At 37.6% G+C, this 17,463-nt stretch overlaps 3 protein-coding genes across 6 annotated transcripts in view; 2 read left to right on the forward strand and 1 right to left on the reverse strand.

The window, feature by feature from the left end:
* The window catches only part of LOC111486286 (peptidyl-prolyl cis-trans isomerase CYP59), a 17,617-nt gene extending 12,999 nt beyond the window's left edge, over positions 1-4,618 (reverse strand). For 2 of the 3 annotated variants that reach the window (XM_023133355.1, XM_023133354.1), the window contains exons 1-4: positions 4,250-4,611; positions 3,835-3,939; positions 3,491-3,608; positions 3,309-3,359 (exon numbers count right to left, since the gene is read on the reverse strand). In XM_023133355.1, coding sequence (XP_022989123.1) covers positions 3,309-3,359; positions 3,491-3,608; positions 3,835-3,939; positions 4,250-4,347 — 372 coding nt within the window. In that variant the 5' untranslated portion in view covers positions 4,348-4,611. Of the gene's footprint in view, positions 1-3,308; positions 3,360-3,490; positions 3,609-3,834; positions 3,940-4,249 lie in introns of all 3 variants that reach the window. The other variant, XM_023133356.1, reaches the window with a different exon arrangement.
* A 2,671-nt stretch (positions 4,619-7,289) lies between these two features.
* Positions 7,290-10,109, forward strand: LOC111486274 (zinc finger protein CONSTANS-LIKE 5-like). The gene is made up of 4 exons (XM_023133332.1): positions 7,290-7,892; positions 7,986-8,123; positions 8,217-8,384; positions 8,532-10,109. The coding sequence occupies exons 1-4, from the start codon at positions 7,464-7,466 to the stop codon at positions 8,601-8,603; spliced, it is 807 nt and encodes a 268-aa protein (XP_022989100.1). The 5' UTR covers positions 7,290-7,463; the 3' UTR covers positions 8,604-10,109.
* Positions 10,110-15,596: 5,487 nt separating this feature from the next.
* Positions 15,597-16,987, forward strand: LOC111486273 (transcription factor JUNGBRUNNEN 1-like). 2 transcript variants are annotated; one of them, XM_023133330.1, is made up of 3 exons: positions 15,597-15,808; positions 15,894-16,180; positions 16,268-16,987. In XM_023133330.1, exons 1-3 carry the CDS (start codon positions 15,628-15,630, stop codon positions 16,682-16,684), a joined length of 885 nt encoding a protein of 294 aa, XP_022989098.1. In that variant the 5' UTR covers positions 15,597-15,627; the 3' UTR covers positions 16,685-16,987. The 2 variants fall into 2 exon arrangements, with proteins under 2 accessions (XP_022989098.1, XP_022989097.1); XM_023133329.1 differs by having other exon boundaries at positions 15,894-16,987.
* The last annotated feature ends 476 nt before the right edge of the window (positions 16,988-17,463 follow it).

Consider the following 17,463-nt stretch of genomic DNA (forward strand, 5'->3'; position numbering starts at 1 on the left):
AAAAAAAAAAAAAAAAAAAAAAAAAAAAAAAAAAAAAAAAAAAAAAAAAAAAAAAAAGATGTAGCCCTTTACACGATCTTGAAGTTTGCCAAAGGAACCATATCGATCCGAGCTCTGGATTAAAAGATATGAAAATGGAATATGGCGAATCGGCAAGGGCTACAAATTGCATGAGAGAGAGAAGAAAGAAAAAAAAGAAGAGGTGGCAAGCGGCGGACACGCGTCAAGCGTCGGCTGGAGCGACGCAACTCCAGCGGAACGATAACGCGCGTCACGCACAAGAACCAAGCCGAACCGCAACAAACCAAACCGCTGGCCGAACCGACCCAACCTGACCCATAACTGCATGAAGCAGTCCATGCGTGCAGCCTGCCACTAGTGTCCTTCCCCGCACGTGGTCGACGCGTGAGAGGCTCATTTTTCGTTTCTTTACCTTTTGTTTGTCCCGATTCCTATTTTTTTTTAATAATATTTTTATGTGAATAAGGATCTAATCGAGGAAAATCAATATTTTTGGACACCTTACGAGTGTAGAGATGCTAGCGAAAGGGCGCGCGTCAACCAGGTAGGTCACCACACGAAACTTAGGAAGGAAGAATAACCATAGCGATATTGTATTTGAGGAGGAAGGACTTGATTAGGGCTCTCTTTTGCCGATCTCCCAAGCCCTTGACATTCCAAGAGATAATAATCATAAGAGGTATTAACCTCCCAAATGCGACTTGGTCGATTTCTCATAATTTATGTTTGAAAGGAGGCTAGCAATCTCTCTAGTAAGTTTACGTGGTTTCTTGGCCGTAGTGGGCTTCTTTTTCCCGAATGGAATAGCCATGATGCACATGTGGTGTTCTTTTAGCCATGGTGCCAAAAATTTGGATGGCCATTGCTAGTGAGAGTGTTTCTAATATCGGGGTGACCTCTTCTACCATTGTTTCATTATGCTTTTCTTGAAAAATAGTGTCAAGCTTTGTATCCGCAAGGGTGATCTTTAGCAAAGGGTGAGAGATGTTAGCTTTATCCGGCGGTGGGGGATGGTAGGGCGGTGGAGAGGGGTATGGGGCTGGATGCATATTCATCGTCTGTTTCTTGGTCAATGTCAACCGTGGAGAATTTTGTTCCTGGGACTAGGACGAGGAAGGTTTTTTGGTTATTTATGATGGTATGTTTTTCTGGTGATGTTGTCACAACTTGTGGGTCGGGGATAAGAAGTGGTACAGTAGATGGGGTTTTGGAGCTTGGTGAAAAGTAGGGTGAGGGGTTGGTGGCCTTTGGTTTATGTGGGGAGACTATCATGGCAGATGGGGGTGTAGGAGTATGGTTTAGTTGGGGGATTGACCCTTTTTTTTTTTATATAGGAGTTGGCTTGGAGAGTAGGGGGCAGTCCATGGCAGATGGGTATGGTCATTACCTTTTTAGGGCTTTGTGGTATGGCCATAGACTTTGTGATGTGAAAAATTTGGTGTTGATTCTTGTTGTACTTGAGAGGCCCCTTTAGGTGTTGTTTCTCGGTGGTTTAACCAACGGTGTGGTCCAAGAATGCTGCCTGCAATATTTGTATTAAACTTGGTATCCTTTGAGGGGCAGAATCCTTTATGTGCTTGTTCAGTGCCATGGTAGTCAGTCATACCATCAACAAACAATTCTCCATTGAAGCAAGGGTCTATATTGACCATAAAGGGAATCTTGGAAGATTATGGTATTGAGACTTCTGCAGGTATGAAACCCATGTGTTTTTCTCAATACAAATAGTGGCTTCCATCAGGTCCACTCTCCATGAAGTTTTTTTAACAATCTCAACAAAACCTCCACAGGCATCTCCTATGCGTTTCAAAGTTTCCATGTCCCAGTGATTGAGAGGTAGATTTTATATTTTAATCCAACCTCCATACAAGGGAACCACTGGGTCATTCAAATGCTTCTCATCAGACCATGGTTCTATTTTCAGTGTAATTTCCAACTTTTTGCAATCTTTTTTATTACAAATTAATGAGACATACTCCTTTGTCGTGCAACGAAGAATCATCTTGTCTGCTTTGTAGGGGTTTAGTTGTCAGAAGTTATTTAGCATAGATTGGATGCTTCTGTTTATCATAAACCAATCATCATGAAAATGTTTTCAAGTGACAAACATCACCGTATCCGATACAATACGAATGGGGGAGAAGGAAAACTCGTTGTTGGTCGTCTCTCCTTTTTTGTTTAGAATCCAAAGGTATGTTCCTACCTCTGTCTTTCAACTTTCTGACATTTGTAGTGACTTTTTAGTGACAAGCAAGGGTTGTGTAGGTCGATGGAAATGTCTATGGTCTTTTCTTCTACTCTGAGATCTTGAGTTTGGTTGATAATCTGGTATTTCAGTGGACAACAAGGGATAGTTTCTTATGAGATTGAAGAAAGCTATCCAACCTTTTTGTTCTTCGCCCACGAGGATAAAAAGCTTGTTTAGGCCTCCATTTCCATGAAAGATTTCAGCCATAGTACTCTTCTTGTTTGTGAGTTTTTCTATCCAAATGGTCTGTTCTGAAAAATGTTTCTCCTTGAAGAATTTTTGGTTTAATGGAGCCAATAGTAGTGCTTGATATGATGTTTTCGGCCATTGGAAAGAGTCCCATTTCAATGATAGAAAAAAAAAGTTTGTTGATGTTCAATTTAGCTCAATCTTGTATAACTGAAGGCGTCATTTTGTAGATGTTTCATTCTGGATTCGATGGGGCCATGGGCTTTCAGATTCAATCCAAAACTTTTTACCATCAGAATATAGCTTGATAAGTTAACATAAGCCAGTACTTCTTGAAGAATCCCACTCACTAAATGCTCATCAATAAGTTCGTAGAATTAATTATAAAACTTACATTTTACAAGACTAAACTTTTATCTATTGGACAAAACGTTGTACAATCAATTAAAGTCCAAAGTAGAGTCATATAACCAGTATATAACATAAGGATGAATGCGACTATGAAATTACTTATAACAAGATTTCCATAAAGAAGCGACAAAATAAGCATTCTCCCAAAGATGCGAAGGTTATTTATGAATCTTGGAAAATTATATTGTTTCTTTTAGCAAAGCCTCCCACTAAATAACTTAAATGGCATTATCTTCACAAACTTTGGCCGGCCTAGCAATGGCGCAGTTAGAAAAAGTAAGCAATAGCAGCACTGACAATACAACACAATTAAATAAGTCAACCACAGATGAGTTACCCATATTTTGTAAATTGGATACTAAGGAGGCATATTTGAGATGAGAGAGGCAAACCCAAGCAATAGAAGAGAGAGCATAGGTTATTGTATTAGGAGACTTACGGTGTGCTTGCCATCAAGATACTCAAGATCATCACGCAAAGTGAAATAGAACTGGAAAAAAAAAAAGAGCAAGAATGCCGTCTTAGTTTTTAATGTAGTGCAAGCAGGTAAGTTTCAGAGAACATGCACCAGTACAGACAACACTTAATAACAGAGGAAACAAATATACATATCAATAGTACCTGAGAAGCATTAAGATTTTCTCCAGCACTAGCCATTGCCACAGTGCCAGTCTTAGAGTGCTTTAAATCGAGATGAATCTCGTCATTGAAGAATCGAGCCTGGTCCCCATATAGAAATCTAAAGTTTGAATATAAAGGAAGAAGATAAGAAGACACGGTGAAAAAAGAAAAGAGATATACATCACGCCGTAATACATAAGAGGCCTACAAGTTTAAATTATTATTTCGAATCTAACGCAGCCAGCAAGCAATATTATAATATGAATACTAAAAAAGAAAAATTCCAAAACAAAAATAGAAAAAATAGCTTGGAAGATCAAAATATTGCGAAAGACAGCACACACTTGTAGATTGAGTCACCACCAGTGCCAGTGCCAGTGGGGTCACCAGTCTGAGCAGTAAAGTCCTTCTGTATTGTATGAAATAGACAGCCATTGTAGTACTTAATCCTGCATCAATCCAGGAAAAAATAAGAAAGATGCCATAAAACTGACAATGAGATATGCAAACCGTAAAGGTGAATTCATCACAGCTAGTAAACTAAATAGCCACTGCAATCAGCTATATCTTATAATACGAAAATGAACAGTTCCGCCTAATAAATTGAAATTTTCACTGATGGAACGATGAAAACTGTTGTTTTTCGTTGGTGAAAGCGAAAAAAAGAAAAGAAAACAAAACAAAACAGAGTACTCAGAACACAATCCAGGCAGTAAAAGTAATAGATAGAACAAAGAAAATGAAAAGAAATTTACTCACTTGCAGAGCTTCAAGAAATTCTTGGAGGTCAAGGGGCACATGTCGGTGTGAAGGTCGATCACAATGTCCCCCAAACTAGTAACAATGAGCACAGACATGGCTTCCGCTTTCTGTCCTCCTCCCTCCGCAGATTGCTAAGTTTGGTTCGAGGCAATTACATGCGCCAGTTGGTGGAGCTATTCGGTCAATGCTTTGAATTGAAGGCTGAAACTCCAGAGTCCAGCTGAAGTCCCTTCAAGGAGGGGAGCAATCGGTAGAAGAAGAGCGATCACAGAGATAAAGTTGGAGGGAAGGCGCCGGTTTTGGCTAAACCGAGATCGAAGCGGATCGATGGCAATGGCCGTATTCTCGAGAATATCCTATACGGGCAGATGTAGCATAAGAAGTATACATAACCAAACTAACAATCGCGAATCATGTTGCCCTCCGAGCCCTAGGCCCAAGATTTTGGACTATTTAGGCCGGTAAAAAATTGAGTGGGCCTTTCGCCGAAGAATGAACTGGGGCGGGCCTGGAGTCCTTATTTACATTATTGCCCTTTTGACATATCCATTTTTCAAAAAATGTCCCGCTCCTGTAGTTTCTTTTCCCCCTAAAATACTTTTTTTTTTTTTTTTAAGAAAAAAAATGGAAAAATATGAAGAACAAGTTTTAGTAAAATAATGGTATAAAAAGAATTTGAATGGAAGAATAATTGTCCCACGTGACCCACCAAATGCATAATTGGTTTATCTTTCCTAGATTACTTATCATTATTTTATAATTTTTTGTTATTCTTTTTGTAAAAAGAAAAGAAAGGAAGAGAAAAAAGGAAAGAAAGAATGTTTAGAGTATAGACTAGAGAAGGTAGGGGCAAACACCCATACCCTGTGCCTGCAAAACCCACAAAACATGTATAAAAAAAAATAGAAAATGTGCATAGATAGATATGAAGTTCCGAAGGAACAAACCCCTGTGCCTGCAAAAACCCCAGACATTGAGATCAAACCAAAAGAAGAGCATATATGAATGGTGAAAGTGGCAAACACCCAAAACAAAACAGAAGCTTTCTTTTCATCTTATGCTCTGCAACATATCATCATCTTTAGATTCATTTTCAGCCAATATGGGCCATTAATTTCTCCTCTATCTCAACCAGTACGCATGGGTTTTTTCTCTAAACACACTATAAACTTTCCATTTTTCGCTTACATTTGTTCATTCATAATCCAGGCATTACTTGTATGGTTAATTAAGTTCACCGTAGTTGTGTTTTAAGATGGGAATAATGTATAGTTTTCTCTTTTCTTTTCCCCCTTTTTGGCGTGTGTGGATTCGTAGCTTTAGTCAAAGAAAATGGGCAAAGGTGTGTACTTTATGGAGAACCATGCAAGTGGGCAGTAAGGCCCACACTCTGAGGGTGTAGAGAAGGGAAGGAAGAGGTGTTAGGGTAAAATGTTTGATGGGATACAAAGGGGCAAACAATCCATGATGGGTACCTGATACCAATTTCAGCCTACAAAATCTGATGTTCAATCTCTTTTTTCTTTTTAACTCTCCACTTTTGTACCAATTTGGGCGTGAGAGGATAAAACGTCATAAAACGCATCCTCCAAACCAACTTGGATTTACTTACTTTACTTTCATTCTTGATCTCCATTTTACCCGACTTAACTCTTCCTTCCTACCACACGTGTTGCAGTGCTGTACACACTTCAATGATCAATCCCACATCAGTTTGAGACGGAGACGAAGCATTTCTTATAAATATGTGAAACCTTTTCCTACCAAACGTGTTTTAAAATCGTGAGGCTGACGGCGATACGTAACAGACCAAAGCGTATCCAGTGCATGTCACGACCGGAGGCTAGCTCAAAGAGGCCTCGCTGAAGGGGGCTGGTTTGCCTGGTCCAAGTGGCTTTTAGGGCGCCCACATGGACTCGAGACCTCACTCATAGCCATGAGGATTACTATATACTTATGTTGCTGAATTAGGTAGCTTGATGTATACTTTAGTAGGCAGCGACAAGAAAAGAAATGAAAGCATGGGAATCACTTTTTAAGATGAGAAAACAGTAGTGCAAAATCTGTTGAGAAATCTTTTTGAATCGGATACTTATAAAATAGTTTGAAACTAATGAATTGTTCAAGATTCTACTGGCATTTTATGTCTTACAACACTCGCTCAAGATTATATTCTACTCGCAACGTGAATTTAAGTTGGCGATAGGACTGATGTAATTAAAGGCATCGATAATGGACGACAAAGATTCTTCAAAGGCAGCAATTTGGGTTTTATATGCGATAACCCTCTCTTAATTCAACAAACGCATGTAACAAAGGTTAATTCTTCTTTGACTGGATTGATTAAGGATCATCATCTCCTCGTATTAAATTCAACTTCCTAGATAATTAAATTATTACAAGTACAAAGTATATGTACACAAGAAGAAAAGGGGCCAATTATTCGTTCACCATATACTACATTATTCAAAATCAAAGCTCATAAAATATTACTTTAGACAGTGCTTCCTTGAGTTTCTAATGAATAATCATTATATTCATCACCAATTCCTATATAGAGGCAATAGAGATAACGGATAATAACCTTTTCTTGTATACCTCTTCTTTGGGGAAAAACCCTTGTAGTCAAAAGAAAGTCAAATTCATAAATTCACGACACAAAAGTAGACCTATAAATTTACGACATCCTTTTTATTCTTTTTCTTTCTTTAATTTGTATTGGAAAATCGAAAGAGAATGAATCCAAAATAGTTTCATAATTTGTCTATTAATATGTAATCAGTTTCACAAGAGGGTATTTGTAGTTAAGATGTTAGATGCTAAATGTTTGAGGTCCATGTGATATCAGATTCTTGCATTGCCCTTTACCTTTCAACAAACTCCCTAACAAATAACAATCTTTTAAGGTTTATATCAAACCATGTTTGTTAATTGTTACTGCTAAAACCTGAACATGGTTTGAAGGTGTTAAGAAACAAACACACTACTCACAGTTTAGTTAGTTTTGGAGTTGGTCTTGGGGAAGCTGTCCCAATGCTAATTATATCCCTCTTTTAATACCCAAATAAACCCACCCGCCACCCATCCAACAACAACTTGCTCAAGCTTAACCCAATTTCACTACCCCACTCGCACGCATATATACATATATATACGTAAGAAACCAAATACCCTCAACTCCATTTCCTTTCTTAATCAAACCAAAACCCATATGGCTTCCATTCCTCAATTCTTCTACACCGACTATACAGCAACAACATCATTAATTCCCAATGACTTCTGTGAGCAGCGCCCTCCTCCAACGGCGCCGCCACTGGGCGGCGGTGTATTGTGGGGCGAGGAAACTTTGGTTCCTTTGTTCGATGATTTTGGGCTTCATCATCAACCTCCTATTTCCCCATCCCAATACTCTTCTCATAAACCTGGCCTGACACCCACCTCGTTTCCTCACCAAGACATGATCGCATTGCCTGAACTTAACACGCCCTCCATGTGTGCCACTAATAATGCAGCCCCATGTCAAAACTTTTGCGTTGGGTACCAACCTGATGATCATCCCTTGTTCCAATATCCAGACGATTGCTTCCGTTTGGTGCCCGAGACCGAACCACTTTACCACCCGCTTCCTCCTGACAACTGGGTTGAGTCATAAATTGTCCATTATGATTTAGTTTATATCCTTATTGAAAATTTACGATTTTCTTTTTTTTTAATTAATTGTGAATTGTTTTAGGAAATTCAAAGCAACCAAGTTCCTGTATCTGAAGACTCAAACATGAAGGTGGGCCGCTATTCTGAAGAAGTAAGAAAAGAAAGGATTCTGCGGTATTTGAAGAAGAGAAACCAAAGAAATTTCAACAAAACCATTAAGGTATATAATATTTGTAATCTGGTTACACCATAAATTAATAGAATACAACATATGATATAAGGTTAATTTGTGTGTGTATAAATTAAACAACAGTATGCATGTCGGAAAACCTTAGCCGACAGAAGGATTCGAGTCCGAGGAAGATTTGCGAGGAACAACGAAGCATGTGATCAACAACTTAATCCAACTAAGATCAACCACACTTCTATTCACAAAGTGGACACTCAATTATTATACAACCAAGACCATGTGGGTGCCCAGGTATCTATCTATCTACAAACTGCCCAATTAATTATCCCACATGCATTAACATCTTAATTTAATATTACAAGTTTTTTAAAAAAGTAAATTAACCTTTTGAAGTTGATTAGTGGTTTAATAGACATAATATTATTATGATATTTGCAGAGGAAGAAGGATGAAGAAGAATGGGTGGAAGAGATGACAGGGTTAATGTACTTACCATACATCAGCAGTTGAGAGATGGCAGTGATGAAAATCAAAAAGGGGCAGCAAATTAAAGGGAAGAATATATGAAAATACTTGGTGGGTAGGGCGTACTATAATTAATGAATTAAATGAGCAGAGGTAATTATGATAATGTTCGGAGTGTTAATTTTTTAATCATCCTAGGATATGGAAACATAGGAGAGTAAGAGAAGGAGGGTTGAGCATTTTGTGGGTGTACGTTCATCCAGTCATTCAAATAATACATATATATATAATATGGTTTAAAAAGGTGTAGTTGATGGGATAGGATAGTGTTGTATAAGTTCTGAATTAACAACATATTTTGTAAGAGTAGTAGTCCTCTCAATATGAACATAGCAAAGGCAAGTGTCCTCAAATAGTTTTATTCCTGAAATAAAAATATTAAAAAGTAAAAAAGCACCGAGGTAGAAAGTGCATAATATACATGATTGAGAAAAGAGTGGGCTAGGTGAGAGGCAGAAGGGTAATGGTTTCAAGGGTTTTGGTGGGTTTTGGTGGGCTTTGGTGGGGGGTGTGGGCAGCACTAATGGGATTTGCCCATCAACCAACTATCATCTCTTCATCTCTATCTGCTCGCTCTGACCTGAAAGCAGCGCTAGCTACTGTTCAAACCTCACTCCCCTCAACTCTCCCTCAACAATTTGCCTCTCACCATTTGTATGCACCACTAACGTCTACAGGATTCACTTTCGGCCACCAATAGGATACAGTGCCAAATTTGTATTATTTTACTTGCCTGCTTTATGTTAAACAATGTCGTTTTCTCTCTAACTTCTTCTTTGATTGTTTATAAAATGTAACCAGAAATATCAAAACTCTAAATTTTTAAGGTGTCAAAATGTAAGAGACAATGAAAAATGGGTCAAAACAAAAGCAAAGGGTAGCAAGATCACAAGGAGGTGAATGAGGGCACATTGGTATTGGGCGGCGAAGGGAGGACATTATCAGTGGACGATGGTTGTGATGCCAAAGAAAATTGGGCCATTTTGAAATGAAGCAGCTGGGCTTGTGTCATCGCCAATTGTTGTTGTAGCGCATCTACTTGTCGTTGTAGGCACGATATTGTTCCCACACACCCGTAAATTGGGTCTCGAATCCTCGCATTCGCCTCGTACACCATCGAACTCACTGCGTCGCTCCGGTGTTGCTCGGGTAACTCCTGCATTTACCATGAAGATTTACTATCTCTTCCATGGTTTTTTTTTTCCAAAAATTATTCAATAAGTTGGTCTCTTTCTTTCTAACTTCTAGATGCATGTATAATCAAACTATAAGTTTTAATTTCCATACTCTACTCAATAATAATGAGCTATAAGGTTTAAGATGAAATAATGAATATTTTGAGATATAAAAAATGTAGAAATCATTATAACGTCACCATTACGCCAATAATAATCGATTAAAAACATACATTAATAATGGTTTAAAACTTTCCCCACGTCAAACCATAAAAGTAAATGAATAATAATTAAAAGAAGAGGAAGAGGAAGAAGAAGAAGAAGAAGAAGCAAGATGCAGACAAGTGTAGAGTTGTCCATATGTGTATGTCTTTACCTACAAAATAATAATTCCACACGACCCAAAGCTTGAAAATTATCCCTAATTTCCTAATATGAACATCTTCGTTAGTTCATCAAATGCAGAAGTCAAACCAATTAAAATAATGTATGAGACGACATAGATCATTCAATGATCTCAACTTAAGTTAACACAATTAGCATGTACCCATTATTTGTTATCGTCTATATTGTCGAGATATGATTAAAAGTAGTTGAGATATGATTCAAATATTCAAACTATCAACATTATACGAAATTGTTAGTAGATTTGAATTTATCTAAATTTACATGATTTACTATTTTTGGTCTTGTATATACTGTTGCAAATATTCAAACTACCAAGATTTTAGAAGATTGTTAGTAGAGTTGAATTTATCTAGATTTCCATGATTTACTATTTCTGGTCCGGTGTATATACTGTACTTGCTTAATCCTCTAAGCATCTAAGTTCAGTAGACAATAATAAATAATAAAGCACTGAAACTTTCATCTATTTTATCTATTTTTATCTCTCACTATCCTTTTTTTCCAACAATTTTAGTATCAGAGCCAAGTTCGTTCGACACGCGGGCGAGTGATTATTTTCTTTCACAAAACAAAAATGGCAGTAGTTAGTTTTTCTTACTCTGCACCGTTGTTACCAATCTTTAATGGTGAAAAATATGAGTGGTGGAGCATCAAGATGAAGACCTTGCTCAGATCGCAAGAGTTATGGGACTTGGTGGAGCATGAGTTTGTTGATCTATTAGAACCGAAAAGGAGAGACAAAGAGAAACCAAGAAAAACGATGTCAAGGCTCTATTCATTATTCAGCAAGCAGTTCATGAGACTATCTTTTCACGAATTGTAGCAGCAACCACATCAAAGCAGGCATGGTCAATTCTACCGAAGGAGTTTCTAGGAGATTCAAAGGTCATGATAGTGAAATTGCAATCTCTAAGACGTGATTTTGAAACTCTATTCATGACGAATGGCGAATCAATTGCTAATTTTTTGTCAAAAGCAATGACAATAGTCAGTCAGATGCGTACTTATGGAGAGAAAATTTCAGACGAAACAATTGTTGCAAAGGTGTTGAGAAGCTTGACTCCAAAGTTTGACCATGTGGTGGCTGTCATAGAAGAAGCTAAGGAGCTACCCATACTCTCCGTTGATGAACTGATAGACTCGCTTCAGGCTCATGAGGCAAGAATCAATAGATCATCAGAAAGGAACAAAGAAAAGACACTTCAAGTGAAGGAGACAACCAACCACGAAAACAACGAAAGAGAAAATATTCATTTAGTAGGTAGAAGTCGTTGAAGAGGAGGATTTCGCAACTTCCATGGTGGTCGTGATAACAAGGGTAGATGGAGAAGTGATGGACATAGACAATTCAATGAACAAAGAAATGTCATACAATGTTACCATTGCAGAAGGTATGGGTACACAAAATTTGATTGTTGGTATAAAAATCAACGAATGAATTTTGCAGCAGAGAATGAAGAAGAAGAAAAGCTGCTTATGACGTGCATGGATACTAATCCAAAAAAAGGTGACTTATGGTTTGTTGATAGCGGATGCTCGAACCATATGACAAGCACCAAATCCTTATTCAAAGAGCTTGATGAGACGCAAAAAATTTAAGATGCAACTTGAAAACACAAAAGAGATGCAAGTTGATGGAAAATGTACAGTGAAAATCGAAACCAATCATGGTAAGATAAAATAATTAGATAATGTTCAATTTGTACCTGATTTAGGGTACAATTTATTGAGTGTTGGACAAATGACGAGAGGACATTTTGTTCTATTTGATGACAACACATGTGTCATTACACATAAGAAATCAGGCCATAAAGTTCAAATTGTCATGACTTCAAATGAGATGTTTCCATTTGATGTTTCTAACATGGAGGATTTTGCTCTTACTGCTAGCACGAAAGATGACTCAACATTATGGCATCTCAGATATGGACATCTCCATATGAACGGCCTTAAAATACTCAGGGATAAAGGTATGGTTTTCGGATTACCAAGAATTGACTCAACTAATTTATGTGAAGGATGCATTATGGCAAGCAGACTAGGAAGTTCTTTCCTGTTGGAAAAGCTAGAAGAGCTTCACATTGTCTAGAACTAATTCATGCTGATTTATGTGGGCCAACGCAAAAGAAGTCCTTGGGTGGGAGTATATATTTTTTTACTATTCATTGATTGATGATTATAGTTGGATGAGCTGGATTTACTTCCTACAACAGAAGTCAGAAACTTTTCAGAAGTTCCAGATTTGTAAAGCTATGGTGGAGAATCAAAGTGGTTGTTTCTTCGCACAGACAGAGGTGGCGAGTTCATATCTAAAGTGTGAAGAAGAGGGCATCCAAAGGGAATTAACAGCTCCCTACACTCCAGAACAAAATGGAATCGCTGAACGAAAAAATCGAACTATTGTGAAGATGGCAAGAAGTATGTTATAAGCAAGGAGACTTCCAAACCAATTTTGGGCAGAAGCCGTAGCAACATCTCACCAACAAAGGCGGTTATGAATCGAACTCCTTATGAAGCATGACATGGGAGGAAACCATCTGTAAGTCATTTGCGAATCTTTGGTTGTGTTGCTTATGCTTTAAAACATCCTCAAATTCATCAAAAGCTTGATGAAAAATCTGAAAAATGCATTTTCATTGGCTATTGTACTCAATCAAAGGCATATAAATTATACAACCCCATCATTTGAAAAGATTTTAGTTAGAAGGGGTAATATTTAATGAAAACTTGAGTTGGGATTGGAGTAAAGAAACGGAGCAGCAAAAGATTACCGTTGAAGTTTCCCCAAATGAAGAGACAAGGGTCAACTCCAGTGCATCTCCTAGTGCATCCACTGCAACACAAAGTGTGTCAAATTCATCATCTTCAGCATCACTGAACAACAGTTCTTCTTTTAGATGAGACACCTCCAATGAAGTATAAATCTTTAGATGAATTATGAACAAGCAACTAAAAAAGAAGAGTGAAAGAAAGCTATGGTAGAAGAGATGCAGTCCATTGAGAAAAATGGAACATGGGATATGGTTGACTTGCCAAACGAAAAGTTCTATGGAGATTTACATGGAACATGCAGCCCGTTGCGGTGGCCTGTTTATCAGTTTGATGGAGATTTACAAGAAGAGGTTTATAAAACACACCAGAGGAATTCATAAAGGAAGACAAAGAAACAAAGGTATACAAGTTGAGACAGATATTGTACGGGTTAAAGTTGAAAGCCTTGTCAAAAGAAAAGCTCTATACTTGACATCTACAACTTTGAATCAAGGGGGAGTGTTCAGATATGATTCAAAGTATTCAAAATGAAGATATGATTTAAAGTTGAAATATGATTCAAATTTTCAAAAGACGAAAGATTTTAGGAGATTTTAGAAGATGGTTGGTAGATTTGATGATTTACTATTTGTAACCTCTAACCATGAAGTCTAGACAATAATCTATCTCTCTCACTATACCTTCTTTCCCAACATATATATATATATATATATATATATATATATATATATATATATATATGTGGTTTTAATAATTAAGGAAATGGGTAATTAAGAGGGAATAGAAAACCTGCAAGATTTTGGATACGAAGATTTTGGATGCACATTATTGGAATTGCTAAATTACAAGCAAGCAAAGCCAAAGCAAAAATCTTGATTTGATTCAAATCATCCTAACAGCTTCCTAATTTGATTCAATTATTGTGTTGGCTCCATCTCCTCATTCAACGTCTCGCCCTCATTCATTTTTTGTGTGTTTTTTCCCAACGTAGCTTTACTTATGCGCTTCATGATGATGCATACTTAAACTAAAATAAAATAATATAATGATAATAAATGGTTGACATAAATCAGAAACTCATTGCTAATTATAATTGATGAATGTGTGTATGGAAATAATTACTTGATTCTAAAAAAATAAATGGATTAGTCCGATTCAAAGGCCGAGGGAGAAGAACAGGCCGGCGGAGGAGTTGGTGGATGCAGATGGCGTGGGCCCTTATCTTGCCCGCCCCTCCAAGTCCAATTCGAAAGCCCAAGAGGGAGTGTAAATTAAACAACTAAATACCGAATATAATCCCTAATCTTCTATCCTTTTCAAACTTATTATGGGTGTATTAAAATTGTCATAACTTCTACTGTACACCCCTTTTCCTAGACATTGGACATCTGCCCCAACCTATGCATTTACATTCGAATCAAACTCCATACTTTTTTGTATCTCAATTTATTTTTGTCCACAGACATTTTTATCTCCCTCTCCAAATTCTTTTATTTTCACTATTTATTCTTAAATAAATATCAACTTTGCAATTTAGAAAATAATGACTTTGACTTCGACATAACATAACAACAGTCATATAATTAAGAAATTGGGAGAGGGGTTCGTTGCCTCATGAACCTTCTATTGCTGATCAATGCACGATAGTTAAAAGCATCTATACGTTTCTTCCGTTCATAAAGGACTTTTGCAGCTTCCAAGAAACTACCCATAGAAGTTGCTATGTCAATTATTTTGTGCTCATTAATTTGTTTCATTTGAAAAAAAAGGAAAAAGAGTTTGAAAAGAGAGAGAATTTGAGATCGGTACGACTTGGGTAGCTTTCAGTCCTCTGCGTGTCTTCCACCCTCATTTTCATAGCATTAATTATTTTGCTCTATTTTTCTTCCTTGCCTTATTATAATATATATGCTCTCTTTCCCCTTCTTCGTGCCTTTTCGAGATATCATTTGGGCACTACATTTTCTTAAACACCCTAAGCTCATCTCGTAGAAAAAAAGAAAAAAAAAAGATGCACTTTTGATTCCTTAAATTTTGTATTTTGAACTACAAGCTTATAATCAAAATAAATGATTGCATAAGCGCTCTCGAAACAATTATGAAGACATTCGAACAAAGGGAAAGTGTGAGGAAGAAGATAAGTTCACATGACGCCTTAATTTAAAGCGTCTGAAGAAGGCCCATGCTAGCCCCTACCCAAAATGTCACATTCCAACCTCATAGCCCAAAAATGTAGATAGGATTATTTATTCTACTCTTTTCCGTAAGAGTGAAAACAAGAACTTTATACTAATTAAATTGGTGTTTAATTTGTATGATTAGGTGTAAAAAGTAAAAGGAAGTGGGTTGAATTAATAATATAGAATAACTCTGTGATGAACGTAGATGACGAAAACTCGGGCAATAAAGATTTTTTGGTGGAAGTAATTTGGAAAAAACGGTGGGCCAAAACGTGAATTAATGTTGGATTGAAGGTTTTGAAAGCCTAAAAACGTAGTTTACCACGTCAATAATGGGAATCCTGTGAGACATAAAGAACCGCGTCCAACAAAATGGTGAGAGTCAAAGTTTTGTGAGTTTGACGTAATGAATAACCAGTTTAAATGATTAGTATAAGAAGATGGGCACCCAAAGTTTGAAGAACCGCAGAAGAAATGGATACTCCACAAGTTTGCGAGGGCGAGGATGAGATCCCGCTTCCCGGATTCCGATTCCATCCGACGGACGAAGAGCTGGTGAGCTTTTACCTTCGTGGGAAAGTTGAGAAGAGAGGCATCAGGCTTGGACTCATCAAACAGATGGATATTTACGAACACAACCCCTGGGATCTTCCGTGTAAGAACAAACTAAACATTACTATTAATAGTATTGAATTTAAGGGAATAGAATTGTAAAGTTTTGTGGGGCGGTTGACATGCAGATGGGAGCGGCAACGTGGGAGATAAAGAGTGGTACTTTTACTGCAAGAGAGGGAGGAAGTACAAGAACAGTATAAGGCCGAATAGAGTAACTGGGTCCGGGTTTTGGAAGGCCACTGGCATAGACAAGCCCGTGTATTCCAACGGAGGCGAGGGCAGTGAGTGCATTGGCCTCAAGAAAACGCTCGTTTACTATCGTGGAAGTGCTGGAAAGGGCACCAAAACTTATTGGATGATGCACGAGTTTCGCCTCCCACCTTCCAATTCCTATAACATTGCTCAAGAAGCGGTAACACATACTTCAAACTTCTTTTGCTTTTCCTTAAAAAAGAACTCTTTTTTAATTTCCATGATTGTGTTTGTGTGCATGCAAAAGGAAATCTGGACACTGTGCCGGATCTTCAAGAGGAATATGAGTTGCAGAAGGTATGGATCCAATTGGAACAAACAAACACCGACCAAAAACCCCTTGACTGATCAGAAGAACACGAAGCTGTGCATTGAGCAGGGCATGGGCAGTGGAGAAGTCAGTTATAACAATTGGAGCTGCGAGTCCATGATCATCCAGAATGAGCCGAAGGCAGTTGTTCCTAGTGACCCAAATAATCGTGAAGGGATGAATGAGAATTATCAATATTATTACAGCAGCAGCTCCTCCATGGCCCCATCTCCAGTTTCCAGTGGCATTATTTCAGCTCCAATAGCCTTCCCCACAAATGAGCAGCTTGATGTGAATGATTTCTTCACAAATAGCAACTGGGATGAGCTGAGATCAGTGGTGGACATGTTGTAGTTAAAAGTCCCCAAATCAGATGAGATTTTCTTTCCTCTTCTCTTCAGTAAATATTTGGGATTGGATTAGATTTGATGATCTTTATTTATGTTCCATTATTTGAGGGATTTGAATATATAGTACTCACGTTAGCAGGGTTGATTCATGTGCATATAATATATATCCCCTTGCTATATATGATGTAACCATTTAGATGTTACATGGGTTTTTCTTGTAACATTCTATATAGTGTTTAGATGGATCATTTTTCCCCGGCTCTGTAGTATTGAGTATTTTGAGTAGATTTTACATGTTCTTGTTGTTTGTTGGCTCGCTGTTTCTTTGTTTCTTCTTTAATTCAACAATATATGAGCATATGAATATAGATTAAAACACAGAGAGCGAGAATAGCAAAATTGATGTCCAAACATCTCAAACAACAGAATAACAGTCTGGTTATAAACTCTTTGGTTGGTGTATTAGGACTGTAACCAGATTCAGTTCAGAAGCTGCAACACCAAACTCTTCCGGTGCAGACTTCTGAAACATGGCAAAATTGAAATGTGTAAATATTGGAAAACAAAAGCTGGGTATTCTGTTGGAAGCAGAGCAGAGAGTAATTCATAGCAATCTACTCCTTCCTAATACCAAAAGCAAGAGAGTAGAACTGGAATTGAAATTTCATTCCATTCCAAGAGGGATCAAAGTTATGATTTTTGTAGTTCTGGAGGAATCAGATTCACGGGCCAATGGAGGGGCCATGCCGGTCTCAAAGCCGCTCATACTACTAATAATAGTAA

The sequence above is a fragment of the Cucurbita maxima genome, unplaced genomic scaffold (genome assembly GCF_002738345.1).
Source record: "Cucurbita maxima cultivar Rimu unplaced genomic scaffold, Cmax_1.0 Cma_Scf00011, whole genome shotgun sequence".
Taxonomy (NCBI): Eukaryota; Viridiplantae; Streptophyta; class Magnoliopsida; order Cucurbitales; family Cucurbitaceae; genus Cucurbita; species Cucurbita maxima.

Bases quoted from the DNA above. Each gene is read 5' to 3' on its own strand.
- LOC111486274 (XM_023133332.1), top strand. From the start codon at position 7,464: ATGGCTTCCATTCCTCAATTCTTCTACACCGACTATACAGCAACAACA. The intron at 7,893-7,985 runs GTTGAGTCATAA...GAATTGTTTTAG, and splicing joins CGCTTCCTCCTGACAACTGG to GAAATTCAAAGCAACCAAGT. The intron at 8,124-8,216 runs GTATATAATATT...ATTAAACAACAG, and splicing joins ATTTCAACAAAACCATTAAG to TATGCATGTCGGAAAACCTT.
- LOC111486273 (XM_023133329.1), top strand. From the start codon at position 15,628: ATGGATACTCCACAAGTTTGCGAGGGCGAGGATGAGATCCCGCTTCCC. The intron at 15,809-15,893 runs GTAAGAACAAAC...GTTGACATGCAG, and splicing joins CAACCCCTGGGATCTTCCGT to ATGGGAGCGGCAACGTGGGA.